This window comes from Aptenodytes patagonicus, chromosome 3 (genome assembly GCF_965638725.1).
Source record: "Aptenodytes patagonicus chromosome 3, bAptPat1.pri.cur, whole genome shotgun sequence".
Taxonomy (NCBI): Eukaryota; Metazoa; Chordata; class Aves; order Sphenisciformes; family Spheniscidae; genus Aptenodytes; species Aptenodytes patagonicus.
This window is the reverse complement of record NC_134951.1, coordinates 7,457,699-7,472,060: the sequence shown is the minus strand read 5'-3', so window position 1 is coordinate 7,472,060 and position 14,362 is coordinate 7,457,699. Positions and strand designations below refer to the sequence as shown.

Below are 14,362 nucleotides of genomic sequence, written 5' to 3'. Positions count from 1 at the left end.
ATCCTCCCCCGCCCCGTGCATCTGATCAGGCTTTTTTGGATGAGCAACCCTCATGATCAACCTTAGGTGTTGGCCATTCCTCTGCCCTGAAGGTCCTGGACCTGCGCTGAAGTGGCGCGTGGGATGTCAAAGCTCAAAAGCACCCCAGGGTGCAGATTCAGCGTGGCAGCATGCTGCATTTCTGCAAGGTATTACTTGCTGTAACCTGTCTGCCTCCTCTCCCTGAATTGTCTCCCGCACTGTGGATGTGGGTGGTGATAGAGTGGCCCTGGGAGGGATACCAAAAGCTGCTGGAAGTGGCTTGTGCAAGGGAGACCAAATCCCCGGAGCTTCGTGCTGGTGGCTGAGCTGCGTTGCAGCGGCCCAGACCACGAGCGGCCTGGGGAGCCAGTTGCTCAATGATGAGAGCAGGCGTTGAGGTCGTTTCGTTTGGGGTTTTTTTAATCTGCTGGTTGGAAAGCCTTTAATTAGAGCTAAGCCAAGTTTGGCTCTCGGTGGTTTGTCTGTCCAAACGCAGACAAATCAAGGCGGTTTCTCTCAATACCAAACTGGTTTCATCTGAAGGAGCAGGTTGCCCCATTGGTGGCAGGCCTGGGTGCTGTGCTGCACCTCTCCAGAAACTGGCCCTGCAAAAGCAGTCTTGCAAAAAAAAGAAAACAACAAAAAATAATAAAAAGAGCTTTTTTTGTGCTGTGGAGGGAGTGAGGACTCTCAGAAGCAATGCAAATGCATGTGTCCTCCCTGTGGCTAACGGCATAATGCCCTTGGAGTGACCTGAGCCAGCATTGAGCATCCAATGTGTGCCAGTGTGTCCTAGATAAGCATGGGAGGGATGTGTGGGTGGCTGTGCTGCCCGTGATGTCTTTGGCCCTGCCTGGCATCCCTGGGTGCAAAAGTGGGGGGTTTCCCCATCTCTCCCCACAGTCCTGTGTCATAAGAAAGCACCAACACCCCCAACTCGTAGGTAGAAATTATGTTATTGGGTGACATAGCTCTCAGACAGCAAATTGGTACCCTAAACCCAGACAGCCTCCCTTCGCCATCCCATCCCACCCGCTATCTCATCCTTGTCCCTGTGAAGCCTGCGGAGGCAAAGGTGCTCTCTCCCATAGTGCCCCATTCCCTCGGCAGCCTTTCAGGCTCCGAAATCCAAATATTTACAACCACCGATAGGAATAGGGGATTTAATGGGAGTCTCTGGAGCATTACGGTACATGGCAGGAACATTTTCCTTTGGGTAGGGGACAGCTCCGCTGAAGGCTCACCAGCTTTTTTAGCTGCAAGAGATTATGCTGGTTTTGCAGCGCGCTGAATGAATTTAGGTTAAAACGAGATTAGCCCTCTGAATCGCTTTGCTAGGGTTTTTTTGCAGCTGATCCAGAAAATACGGCGAGCGCAGCAGCTGTGGGAAGGTTTTTTGGGGTGCGTGTAACTCGCAGGGCTCTTGTTAAAGGCTGGCCCTGGCCAGGAACACTTCTCAGGCTCGAGGTTTGCAAAATCTCTCCCCTTGCGGGCAGGCTTGCTGGGCAGCGGCATGCGAGCCCGGGCACTGTTCAGCGAGCACAGGCACACCCCAAATTAGTGGTGCTGACAACAACAAACAGAGGGTGGAAGTGGGAAAGGGAGAGGTTTTTCACTGCTATCCCAGCAAATTGCAATTCTCCATTTTGGGGTTAAAAGCAGAAAAGTTCAGTGCAATGCAGGCACTGGGTAATGGGAGGGGTTTTTGGGGTGCATGACAGCATTTTGCAGATACCAAGGGTGTCTGTGCTCGCCCAGGCTGGCCTGGGGCATTGCTGGCACAGCTGGCCGCATTGGCTACCGTAAGTGTCCTACCGTGAGCAATGCTTTAAGCTCTTATCTTTTTATTTATGGCTCTGCTGGCCTCTGCTGAAATACTTCAGGGAATGGATGGAGGAGAAGCCTTGCTCAGGGCATTCAGCGGCACAGCCTCAGCAAAGCTTAAAAAAAAAATAAATTAATAAGGGAGATGTTGAAAATGGAGAGGGGGAGGCTGCAGCCCTGAGCCCAACAAGATTTAGGTCCGTGGCTAATGGCATGCCACGGATAATCCCGTGAATCAGCAGATATGTCAAGGCTGGGTCTGGTGTGAGGTTAAGCCATGGGGTTTTCGGGGGGTGCCAGTGGAGAAAAGGATGTGAAAGCAGCCCCGTGTCCAGGCACGTGGCTGTGGCAGCGCCTTTTGGCTCCTTTTCTTCCTCTTTTGCAGGTCAGAACCCTGGGGGGGTCAAGAGCCTGGAGCAGTGTTCCCCAAATCCAGCCCCCAAAAGCCCATCCCCTTAATTTTCTCTTTTGGCAAAGCAGAACTGGGCTGGACCCAGTAATTAGCAATTAGTTTTGCATTGCGTTAACCTCACACGGCAGAGTGAGGATGAAGCTTTTGGGTGTATTTCCCAGCTGGGGGGCTGCGGTCTGAGGGCTGGGAAATGCCCAGGCAGCCAGGAAAATAAACAAAATTGCATGTAACTTTTCCTTCTGGACTTGCATCAGGCTTTATTTGAGGCATAAAGCTGAAGGATAAAGCGGCCAAAGCCCCAGGGAAGGAGTAGGGCTGGTTGGGTTTTGCTGGGGTGGGCATCACCGTTTTCCTGCAGGTTTGCTCTAAAGCATGAGTTGGTTTTCGGCAAACGAAAGCTGGGTTTGAACCAGACTGGAGAATGTGCAATAAACAAAAATTTAACGATTTATAAAGTAATACAAATATAAATAATATAAACACAAAAATATAAACTTTATAGTAGGTGCAGTTATATTTGAGGTTTCCGTGCTGTGGTAGCCTTGTGTCCTTGGGTCTGTGTATTTGCAGTGTATTGGGCTCGGGAGCGTAAGATGAAACTAGAAGATGGTGGGGTCAAAACAAGTCAGACTTGGTACTGACTTACTCAGCCTGTAGTTGAGTTTGGAAACTCTTCATCATGGCTTCATCAACTCTTCATCGTGGTTTGAGTTGAAAAAGTGGCTGGGTAAATCCATAGAAAGGAGAAGCCACCAAGAGCTTTCATGGAGACACCATCTCCTGCTGGAGAAGCACCTTGCCCACGCATGGCGGGGGCCAGTGGGGAAGAGCTGCTTCCTCCATGAACGGCTGCGTTTTGGTCTTGGCGTCTAAACCCTCCCCAAACACAGCACTGCCCGTCCTGGACTGTGGTGAGGTTTGACTTGAGTAGCTCTTCTCCAGGGCTGCCTTGTAGTGAGGAACACCAGCTCCACCACAGCAGTGGTGGCCGAACGCTCTTCTGAAACCTGGCCAGTGAGGTGAAGGACACAGAGAAGACATTTGGCCTTTCCCACCCCAACCCAGGGTGCTGAGCACCCTCGTGCCCTTCCCATCCTGGCGAAGGGGTTGCCTCTTGCTCTGCAGCACGTGCACACCATCACTGTGTCTCTCTGCCACCTTGGCAAGACCTCGTGGCCTGGCCAGCAGTGTTTTCCTTTCCAAGGTCCGGTCTGCCTTGAAGGTGGACCCCCAAACACCATGTGCACCATGAAGCTGCTCATCTGGGCAGATCCTCCCTGCGCCTGCGGGGACCATAGCAAGAGCATCCCCCCCCTGACACCACCCTGCATCTGCAGCATCGCCCGTGTGGGGCTGCCGCCCGGCCCACCCTGCCTCATGTGCTGGGGTTTCTCCTCCCGCATCCCCTACGGAGCCGTAACAGACCTGGGAATAGGGCTGGTGTCAGCCAGGTGTCATGTTTCTGCAGGGAATCCGGGAAACCATGGCCTCGGTGCTAAATTTATCCTCAATCCCAAGAGGGTGTGCAGCCACCCTCTGCAGAGGTTGCTCTGACCCCACCTCCCTGCTGAATTTTCTCTTTTTTTTTTTAAAAACCAGCAGTAGTTTGAGTCGTGTTTGTGTTGGGGCAAGAAAACCCAACCCAAGCATGGCTGCCCAAAGCCGGGCTGATGCAGCAGCAAACCTGCCACTGGCTTTTATTACCACCTGGTTGCTGCAGGAGGAATTACAGGAAAGTATTGCCCAAGGGAGGGGGTTGTTTTTTTTTTTAAATGCCTGTGGCTGCTCCTTCCTAACACTAGCACAGCAGCTGCAGTTTCTGTTTGTTCGAGTTGAGCTTTTATTGCGGTACAGTAAAACAAAGGCAGAAAATGGGACCAACCAGTTCAAACAGAGTTGTTGAGAGCAGCTGTGAAGAGAAAACAAAGCCAAGCCTCTGTCGTCTTCTGTCCCTCTTTCTCCCTTGAAGGAACGACCTTGGGGCATCCTGAGCTGCTAAGAGCATCCTCCCAGATCCAAGAGGATGTCGGTGCTTGAGCCGCATCCTAAAGGGCTGCGAGTACCCAGGGGCTTTTAGGATTTTTTTTTTTTTTTTTTTTTTTTGGCATTGCAAACCTCTTGCTGCAGTGCTCAAAATAAAAAAAAAAAAAAAAAAAAAAAAAAATTGGCGGAGCGCCCCAGTATGACTGACCCGTGCTCGGTCGCGGGAGGCTGCTGATGCGTCAAAGCCGCCGCAGCGCCTTTGGTTTTCACGCTGGACCGTGCATCTAACAGTCTCCCATGTGTCTTGTCCGTGCAGGTGCAAATGCAGCCTCAGTGGCAAGCGCAGGACCCCTGTAACGACGACGGAAAGGTGAGAAATGTGGTGGCTCTGGAAAGGCAAAAGAACTTCAGAGGGGATTTTTGTTTTTTCCAGCCAGAGCTCGGTTTCGCTCGAGCACCGCCGTTCTTAAAAATAGGGATGGCCAAGGTGGTTTCAAGCAAATGAGTCACGGGCTATGAATAGTGTATTTTTACACCTATTCCACAGGCTTCACCTCGCAGCAACCTTTTGCTTTCCCCGGCCTTTCAAAACCCTCATTCCCACTCGCTTTCTTCCCGCTGTTTAAATATTAACACGCATCCGAGCATCCTGTTTGCTTTGCCTCAAGCTCGCAACCATTCAGGTATTTGGAAAGCTTTGGGCTCCCGGGACGCCTACAGTCAAATAACCTCGGGTGATTTTTTTTTTCCTAGCATGCTTTAGCAGCTGTTTAATTAAACTCCAAATGACTTGCACACTTCTGGGAGGGGTTTTACCCCTCTGCTGGGAAGGCAGAGCCAGGGCAGCCGTCTGTTCCCTGCCCTCCCTGTAATTGCTCCTCAGCCGTCGGGCCTCTTTTTGGAAATCGGGAGTTGGGTTTGCGGCTGGGGATTAAATAGATGAGTTGCACGGGGAAAAACTAAGCCCTAAAGCCTGTTTGTTTGTTGTTGTGGTGGGTTTTTTTAAGGGAAATCGGAGCGTGTTGCAATTTGGAAAGCGGCCAGCCGCTGTTCTGGTCCTTCCCTTGCTTTTCCCCCGTTAATGGCAATAGGCTGATTCTCGTCGATGAGCTGTATTGGAAAGGGAGTTTCAGAGGAGAAGGCAGATTCTTTTAATTAAAAATTAAAGCTGACTTTTATTTTTAACATGCCTATTGTGTAACATGCCGAGCTAGAACAAATCCTCTCCTGTTTATTTTCAACAGGGGGGGGGAAACCCCTTTTATTCTACCAGGAACAGGCTTCAATGTTAATTTAATGTGAACTAATGGGCGTCTCAGCAGACATGTGATTTGTGGGTGGCGAATTCCTCGACACGGATGAGGAATGCGCAGGCACATCCATGCCGGCGCGGAGGTGGCTCAGCAGCTCCCTGTCCCACAGCCTTTAATCCGAATTTTGCATTTTAATCCCTGGGTAGTAGGCAAAAGCGTGTTAGCAGGAATAGCCTGGTCTTCCCGCTGCGAGAGGAGAAAACAGGGTTGTGAAATGCTGTTGGGAGAGTGGGTTGGATGTGGACAGGACTTGCAGTTCTGCTCTGTGGCAGGTCGAGCAGGGATGCAGGGTTTGGGAAGAAGTTAAATATTAAGTGGTCCTTAAAGCAATCTGCTTGGGGGGACCTGGTGACCTGCAGAGGTGCCCGAGCTGCCGGCCAGGGATGTGGGGACATAGCCCCAAGCCTCTCATCCCTGTGGGGAATGGGAACCAGAAATGCTCTGCTGGAGGTTTGCACCCCAAGGGGATGCTGAGAGACGGAGGAGGGTAGATAACATTGGCTGCTGCTGTGCAGGTAGGAAGGAGATGCAAGAAGGAAGATGCAGAGCACGGTCAAGTTAGGAAGTGGGCTCACACCGGCACCCAAATGGTGCCACAGCACAGCGTGTCCCAGCAGTGCTTGCTGCTCCCTGTGTCTTCGGGACCGCGGAGCCAAACGCTTGCCCTTGGCCCACATCAGGGTAGCAAAAAACAAAGGCACTGGGGTGGTGCTGTGGGGTCAGCGCCAGCCCCTGCTTGTCCTTCCTGGCCCTGGACTCAGGGTCAGGTGGGATGGATTTCTCCATCACGCATTAATGGGGTGCTCACGGGAGCAGGGTCAAGATGGGGCAAACAAATTATTAACTTGAAATATTACCAGTGTAGCTGGTAACAGGAGCATGCTGCAGTGGAGACCTCTGATGGGTCTTGCAGCTCTCGCCCTGCAGCCTCAGCACCGGTTGGAGGCATGGAGCCGGGCTATGCCTTGCTTTTAGGAAATGATAGCTGTGGAGCAGGTTTTTGGGGGGGCTTACCTGCTTGGGTATTATCACCCTTAGCCCCCAAGAGTGATACTTCAGGCTTTAATAACGTGAAAGTGAGAAGGAAAATGAAGTTAAAATGCTCTGCTGTGGTTGCATGCACCATCCACGTGCTGCGGTTGCTCCTACCAAGAGTGGGGGTTGCATTACCCCTCCTGGCTGTTGAGCACTGGCGTGCCAAATGCTAGCCTGATGGCCACCCCGGGTCACCTCCGGTGCCCGTTCTGGGTCAGCAGGTCCCCTGGGAGGAGGCGGCCACCCGAATGCAGGGACCGCTCACCAAAGATGGGCTGGGGCATGTTGAAAACCGCTGCAAAACCCCATCAGGATGGTTTTGAGCACGAGCCCCTTGTGTAGCATCCCCTCCAAGTTAACTTTCCCTCTCTTTCCTCCCCCCCAAGCTGGAAGCTGACAGACTGGCGCTGCCGGTGAGCCCCAGCCCGCTCAGCCCCGCGCCCAGCCCCAGCCCCAAGCCCCCCGAGGCGGCCGTGCTCACTGTGGAGCCCTCTCCTTCAGAGAAGAAATGCTTCTTTGTCGACGAAGCGGAGCCCCTCCTGCGGTGCGACTCGACCTCCAGTGGCTCCTCCGCGCTCAGCCGGACAGGCTCTTTTATTACCAAAGGTACCAAAATCAGCCCGGGGGGGGGGGAGCAGGAGGACCAAAGGGGATACTACGCTATGTCCCCTGCGGTCAGCACACGTGGCAGAGCTGCCCAACATGGTATCATTAAAGTAAATAACTGGGAAAACTGGCTCTCCAGGATACATTTATCACATCCTCATTTCAGACCAGAATATCCTGTTAGCAAAGACGATACAGATTTGAGAGGGCAAAACACCTTTAAAGGCTTTTAACTCTTTGAAGTGCTGCCAGAGAAGTTGTAGCACCCCTGGATGTTTGGGGGGGTTTCTCCTGACTTTTGGCTGTTGTGTTGGCCTGTGTGTTATTGCTGTGAGATGAAACCAGAAAAATGTCATTTCAAGATTGAATTTTTCTTTTTCCACCCTTGGTCCTGCTTGCTGCAGCATGTGACTTGAGATGTAAATCACCATTAGTCACCCCCCACTTTTTTGAGGGTGTTTAACTTACTGCATTTAACTTGCTGCATTTAATCTTCTTTCACTTCTGATGAAGGTGAAACACTGAGCTCAGTCAATCTACTGAATTTATACCTGGGTGTGGAAATGAAGCTGACCCAACGAAAACAGCTCAAAAGAGCAGAATTCAGCTTTTTTGGCTCCCCTCCTGCCTTCACTTTTCCGTATTGGCCATTCAGCATTTATAAATGCTGTGTTTGCTCTAGTGGGATCCTGGATTAGGTACCTCAGCAGCACTGGCTTCTCCATCTTCTCCCCTCCACATCACTCATCGCCCTCCACCTTTTCCCTCGGTTCTCCTTGTGACGTGTCCCTCTCCAGAGGCGGCACCAGGGGATGGACTGAGGTCTCCAAGCAGAACAAGCCCTGGTTAGCAGAGGTTTCTTGAGGGGTTTCTTGACCACCCTCTCCTTTCCTCCTACAGAAAAGAAGGACACCGTCCTGCGCCAGGTGCGCTTGGACCCTTGCGACCTGCAGCCCATCTTCGACGACATGCTGCACATCCTCAACCCTGAGGAGCTCCACGTGATAGAGGAGATCCCGCAGGCTGAAGACAAGCTGGACAGGCTATTTGAGATCGCTGGAGTCAAGAGCCAGGAAGCCAGCCAGACCCTCCTGGACTCTGTCTATAGCCACCTTCCCGACTTACTGTAGGCACTGGGTCACCACGCACTCTCTGAATATCTGCTAGAGCTAGCTTGGCACTCGTTAAGATGACCGACAATACACAGGCGGGTTTTGTTGTAGAATAGATGGCCAGTATTTTCGTTGAGGTGTCCTTCGTTTCTGGAGGGGGGGCAGTTTGCCAGCGTTGCACCCCTCCACCTTAACTCTATCGCTCAGTCCAAGTCTTTGCACCCTCTGCCCGCTTCCCGAGCATCTCTTCTCCTTGTTCTCATTCCAATCAGATCAGTCGATGCACTTTAAAAAAAAAAAAAAAAAATGCAGTTAACGAACTAAAAGACCACGAATCTGGTGTAATTTAACACATCGAATTGGGGATTGCTCTGTAACCCACTTCTTCTGTCAAAGCTGTCGCTCGGAGTGACCGTCTCCCACCACCTCCCTTCGCCTCGGAGCGGTAAATGGCAAAAACGCAAAAAAACCCCAATCGTTGCTGGTTACCGTCTCTTAACGCAGCTAAGCTTCCCACCCAAGCTGACTTTTTTTTTTAATGTACTATTGTATAGCTCATATCCATTGCTGAGATTTTACTAGCACGGTTATTTATTGTATGGTTTTCACCCGGACAATGCATCGCGCTCCTATAAGCTAAAGCAGAAGCGCTTTAAACGCAAAGAAAAGGGTCAGCCCCACCAACCTTCGAGGAGATGAAAAGGTCCTTTGCCTTCAGTTGAATGTAAGGAGTTATCTTGCCCTTGCCGCTTGCGGGATCGGTGGGGCCGCGAAGGGAGCCGGTGCTGGACGTGGGGAGGCGAAGGCGGCCGCTGGTGGTCCTGCTCTCCTCGTGGTGTAAGACTTAAACCAAGCTATGCTTTTACACTCGTGTCTCTTGTTTTTTATACAGACGTGGCCGATAGAGTCTCCAAAGACCTTACCCGGTCTTAATAGTCTCTTCAAATCACACTTCACTTTTTATTAAAAGAGGTTGGGGGGTGGGGGAAAAAAGCTGCATCGTAAGAAGTCTGTCTGATTATATTTGCAACTATTACGCTCCCATAACGAACAGTCTGTACTACACTCAATTTGAAGAAATCATGATATGAGGGTGGCATGTGCCACCCCGTGGGAAGGGGTGGGAGTGGGGAAAGAGGGGAATGAATTGAAAAATTGCCTTCCAGTGTACTAATTTATTAATAAATACTAGGTGTTTGTTACTTGACATGATTCTACGTTAACCTCCTTAACACCTGTCTCTGCTCGGGGACACCTGGGTTGGAGCACGGGCTGCTCAGGGTGCCTGTGGGGGATGAAGAGGGAGATTTGGGGGTTTGGGGGTGGTGAGGGAGTTGTCTCGTTTAGCTTCGAGGCCAAAATGTGATTGCTTTCTGCTAACAGCACTGCCCTGAGTTCCCACAGTCGCTGCTGGAGCTCTGCAGCTGGCGGGGGGGGATGCTTCCCCACGGGGCAGGTCCCCACACTGAGTCGGGGTGGGGGGACGTGTTAATCCCCGTAGTGGTGAGGAGATCAGATGGCTGACTGGGGCTTCCAGGGTTGGCTTTTGCAAGCTCTCAAAGGCTTTGCAGGCATTTTGGGGGGGCTGAAGTATTAATTTTCCAGGATGCAGCTGCTGTGCTGAGTCACTCCTGAGTGAAGGTCTTGCAGTCACAGCGTTTCTCTTGCCCTGTTAAGTTACCGATGTCCTTAAAAATCTCTGCTTCCAAATAATTCATCCCTTGTTATTCTGTCTACAAATGGAAGCCTTAAATGGGACAAATGCTTCTGGTTTATAGTACTGTCATTTTGTATTACTTAACTCCGGGGTGTTTTCTGCTAACTAGGGTGCTGTGTTTTCCTTCTGGCTGGCATTGAAATTTGCTGTTAACAGGGCTATACATAGGTACAGGATTAAAACTTTTCAACACATGGACAGATGAAATACGGTGTGAAATAGCAAGAGCCTTTGTTGGGAGCTCTGGGGTGGGGTTTTCCCTGGCTGGTCATGAAGCATTGAGCTCTCGGTGGCTGCAACACGTCTTCAAAGCATCACAAAGAAATAGTGAGCGTGGCTCATGTGCCTGGTGTAGACCAGGTTGCTAAAAGCAGTATTTTGAGGTGGAGCCCAGTACCACCCTGTTGGCAAGTAGGTTTTTTTTATCTTCGTGTTGGGAGCGGTGGTGGTTGCTGTCAATCTGCCTGGGCAAGAACTGGCAAGGGAGGGAAGGCGTGCTATCATGGGCTCAATCAATAGCTTAAGGCAAGCACGAACTGCCGGGTTTAAATTATCCTTAGCAGGCTCTCGGAGTGAGTTCAGCTGGGAAATTGGGGATTTGTCCTTTTCTGATGGTCCAGGTTCTCCCAGGTAAACTCATGGGTCGTAAGCACCAGAGCCATCGTGCCACCCCCCAGGGCACCGCCGGCCCCATCCCGCAGCTCCGCTTCCCATTCTGGCAGCCACTTGCATTTTCTGATGGGCTTTGAAGGTAAAGCAAGAAAAAACCACCAATGGTCCTGGGAAGAGGATTTAGCAGCCAGCTGAAGAAAGGCCACGAAGGAGGCATGTTGTGGAGGTGCCCTGGCTAGGAGATGCCGAGGAAGCACGAGGAAGCTGTAAAAGTGGGCACAGGTGGGTCCCCAGGGTGTTGGGATGCGTTTAACTCATCTTGGTGGCAGGTCACGGGACAGGCCAAGATTTGGGCAATCCTTGGCTCCCTCTGTGCTGTGCATAACTTCCAGCATCACTCCCTCCTTTGCTTGCACCTGGATGTTGGTCTTGTCCCTGGTTCCATCCCTTCCTATTTCCGAGCTGTGACCTCTAAGCAGCCCTTTGCTTTATGCATATGTATGCGTGAGCATAATATTTATTTTATATAATTATATTACATATAGAATTATATAATTATAGAACTGTAAAATATTTTGTATTCATTACTATTTATATAGAAATATTGTCTAAAATGTATTATTTGAATATAATATATATTTTATATTTTTATATGTACATATGAATATCTTATGTGTCTGGGGGTGTGCAGGGGAAATGCCTGAGAGCAGCTGAGCCACACGTACAGGCAGGGTATTTCCTGGCAGCGTGGGAGGTGTGTGGAGCCGCAAGCCCAGCATCCCCATCCTTCTTCTGAGCCAGCTCTCTTACACCTTAACAAAATAAACCAGGCGGGTAGGATCGATGGGTTCATGACCTGGGTGCATAGCTCCATGGGGGGGGGACGACTGTCCTTGCCCTCGTACGTGGCTTATTTGAGGCATCGAGGGCAATGCGCAAACCTTGCACACCGCAACACTGGTTGTGTGCAACTCAAATGGGTGAAGTCGTTGGCTAAATAGATTTAGCAAGGTAAAGCTGTGAATATAAAGACCTTGATAAATATATGCATGAAAATTGCTGTTGATGAAGATGCTGGCCAGCAGCTCAGGCAGGGACTTTGTGGGGTTTCCTAAACTTACACCAACCTTTCTGCGGATTTAGGTGCTGTTACAGCCGGGCAAGTTCTCATCTCTGTTCTTTAGGTGCCTAAAATGCTCTTGGAGTGTCTGGCTCTGAAGTCACTTAAGCGATGTTCCTCTCTCTGCTTCTCAGATTTGCTTTGGCTCCATGATTAACCCGTAATAGTGATCTAATTCAAAATCAGAAGCTAGTCTTTCCTCTGATATTTTTTGGGAGGAAAAAGATTTATAAGTTTATAAAATACTGCAACCCTGTGAGTTTTATTTTTTCTTTTTAATTTTTTTAAATTTCTTTCTAATTTTTCTTTATTCCTTCTTTGGTTTTTTCTTCTTATTTTCCTGATGCTAAAGAAGGAACTCTCTTGCTTAGGGCATGACTGAAACCTTGTTAACCCCCACATAAACTCACAGTGGGTGATCTACAGACACAAATGCACAATTATGGCACTTTCCCTTTGGGTTTTATCTTCCCCGGATGCGTGTGAGTCCCTAACCTAGGGACCTCACCCTGGGGATGGCTGGGAAAGGTGTGGAGCTGGAGAAGAGCCCTAGGATTGACCCTTTTTAGTCCGAACATTGGGAATAAGCTGCCCTGCACAGGCAGGAGCTCCTTGGTCAGCAGCAGCAGGTGTTGGTGGGGAGCTGAGCCAGGCAGGGCTCCTGCCCAAATTTTTGTAAAAAAAGTGGATGGTTAGACCACAGGGGAGGACTGGGGAGATGTACATTTAGGCCCTCCTTAGCCCAAGGGGGGGTGACTTAATAATGTCCAGGCCAGGCATCCTCTTGTTTTCCTCTGGCAATCTTTTACCCTTGCAGGTCCATGGATCCAGCTTCAGCGCCAGGAGGGGAAAATGCCCTATTTATTGTTTGGAAACGTCGTCATTCTTCGGCTCACCTCATCCCTAACCTCACAACACCTTCTGTCCAAGATGAAAGACTTCTGTTTTGCTGCATGGTGTCTTGTTTTATCATAGAATCATAGAATAGTTTGGGTTGGAAGGGACCTTTAAAGGTCATCTAGTCCAACCCCCCTGCCGTGGGCAGGGACATCTGCAACCAGATCAGGTTGCTCAGAGCCCCGTCCAACCTGACCTTGAAGGTTTCCAGGGATGGGGCATCCACCCCCTCTCGGGGCAACCTGTGCCAGTGTTTCACCACCCTCAGCGTAAAAAATTTCTTCCTTCTATGTAGTCTAAATCTACCCCCTTTAGTTTAAAGCCATTCCCCCTTGTCCTGTCGCAACAGGCCCTGCTAAAAAGGTTGCCCCCATCTGTTTTATAAGCCCCCTTTAAATACTGATGGGCTGCAATAAGGTCTCCCCAAAGCCTTCTCTTCTCCAGGCTGAACAACCCCAACTCTCTCAGCCTTTCTTCACAGGAGAGGTGTTCCATCCCCCTGATCATTTTCGTGGCCCTCCTCTGGACCCGCTCCAACAGGTCCGTGTCTTTCTTCTGCTGAGGGCTCCAGAGCTGGACGCAGTACTGCAGGTGGGGTCTCAGCAGAGCAGAGGAGAGGGGCAGAATCCCCTCCCTCGACCTGCTGGCCACGCTGCTTTGGATGCAGCCCAGGGTACGGTTGGCCTTCTGGGCTGCGAGCGCACATTGCCGGCTCATGTCCAGCTTTTCGTCCACCAGGACCCCCAAGTCCTTCTCGGCAGGGCTGCTCTCAATCCCTTCATCCCCCAGCCTGTATTGATCCTGGGGGTTGCCCTGACCCAGGTGCAGGACCTTGCACTTGGCCTTGTTGAACCTCATGAGGTTCACATGGGCCCACTTCTCCAGCTTGTCCAGGTCCCTCTGGATGGCATCCTGTCCCTCTGGTGTGTCGACCGCACCACTCAGCTTGGTGTCACCTGCAAACTTGCTGAGGGTGCCCTCGATCCCACTGTCTATGTCATTAATGAAGACATTAAACAGTACCTGTCCCAATACGGACCCCTGCGGGACACCACTTGTCACCAATCTCCATCTGGACATTGAGCCGTTGACCACTACCCTCTGGATGTGACCATCTGACCAATTCCTCACCCACCGGACAGTCCACCCATCAAATCCATCCCTCTGCAGTTTAGAGAGAGTTTTCTTCCCTTCCTCTTCAGTAGCAGGTTTGGAGGGGGTTGAGGTTGTCCATCAGCAGTTTGGGATCTTTATTAAACTGTATGGAGGCCCTAAGTTGAAACAAGAGAGGTCCCAGGTGGGTATAAGGAGAAACTTTTCCACCCTGAGGACAGTGGAGCAGGTCAAATGGAGAAGTTGTGACCAGATAAAGCCCTGAGCAACCTGGTCTGACCCCAGAGCTGGCCCTGCTTGAGCAGGAGGTTGGGCTGGAGACCCCTGAGGTCCTTTCCAATCCCAGATATCTATGGTCCTGTAAGTTACAGCGTGAAGTAATGAAGCTTTTTTTTTTTTTAATTATTTAAAATTGTTTGACTCTTGAATATTACCATGAGGCAGCGGAAAGCATTTGCACCTTCGTCAAAGACAGCTGACTGGTTTCCTACCTACCTGCCAGCTTGGACTTAAGCAGTGATCTTGTGTTTCTTTCAAAGGGCTTCACCACATGATGGATTTTTATCCAGAGCGCTCTGCTAAGTATCAGGAACATAT

The 14,362-nt window shown here is 50.6% G+C and overlaps 1 protein-coding gene across 3 annotated transcripts in view; it reads left to right on the top strand.

Annotated features, from left to right (window-relative positions):
• Positions 1-9,513, top strand: part of TNFRSF21 (TNF receptor superfamily member 21) — a 36,669-nt gene extending 27,156 nt beyond the window's left edge. For 2 of the 3 annotated variants that reach the window (XM_076332666.1, XM_076332667.1), the window contains exons 5-7: positions 4,557-4,610; positions 6,975-7,194; positions 8,095-9,513. In XM_076332666.1, coding sequence (XP_076188781.1) covers positions 4,557-4,610; positions 6,975-7,194; positions 8,095-8,324 — 504 coding nt within the window. In that variant the 3' untranslated portion in view covers positions 8,325-9,513. The remainder of the gene's footprint in view (positions 1-4,556; positions 4,611-6,974; positions 7,195-8,094) is intronic. The other variant, XM_076332668.1, reaches the window with a different exon arrangement.
• Positions 9,514-14,362: the final 4,849 nt, after the last annotated feature.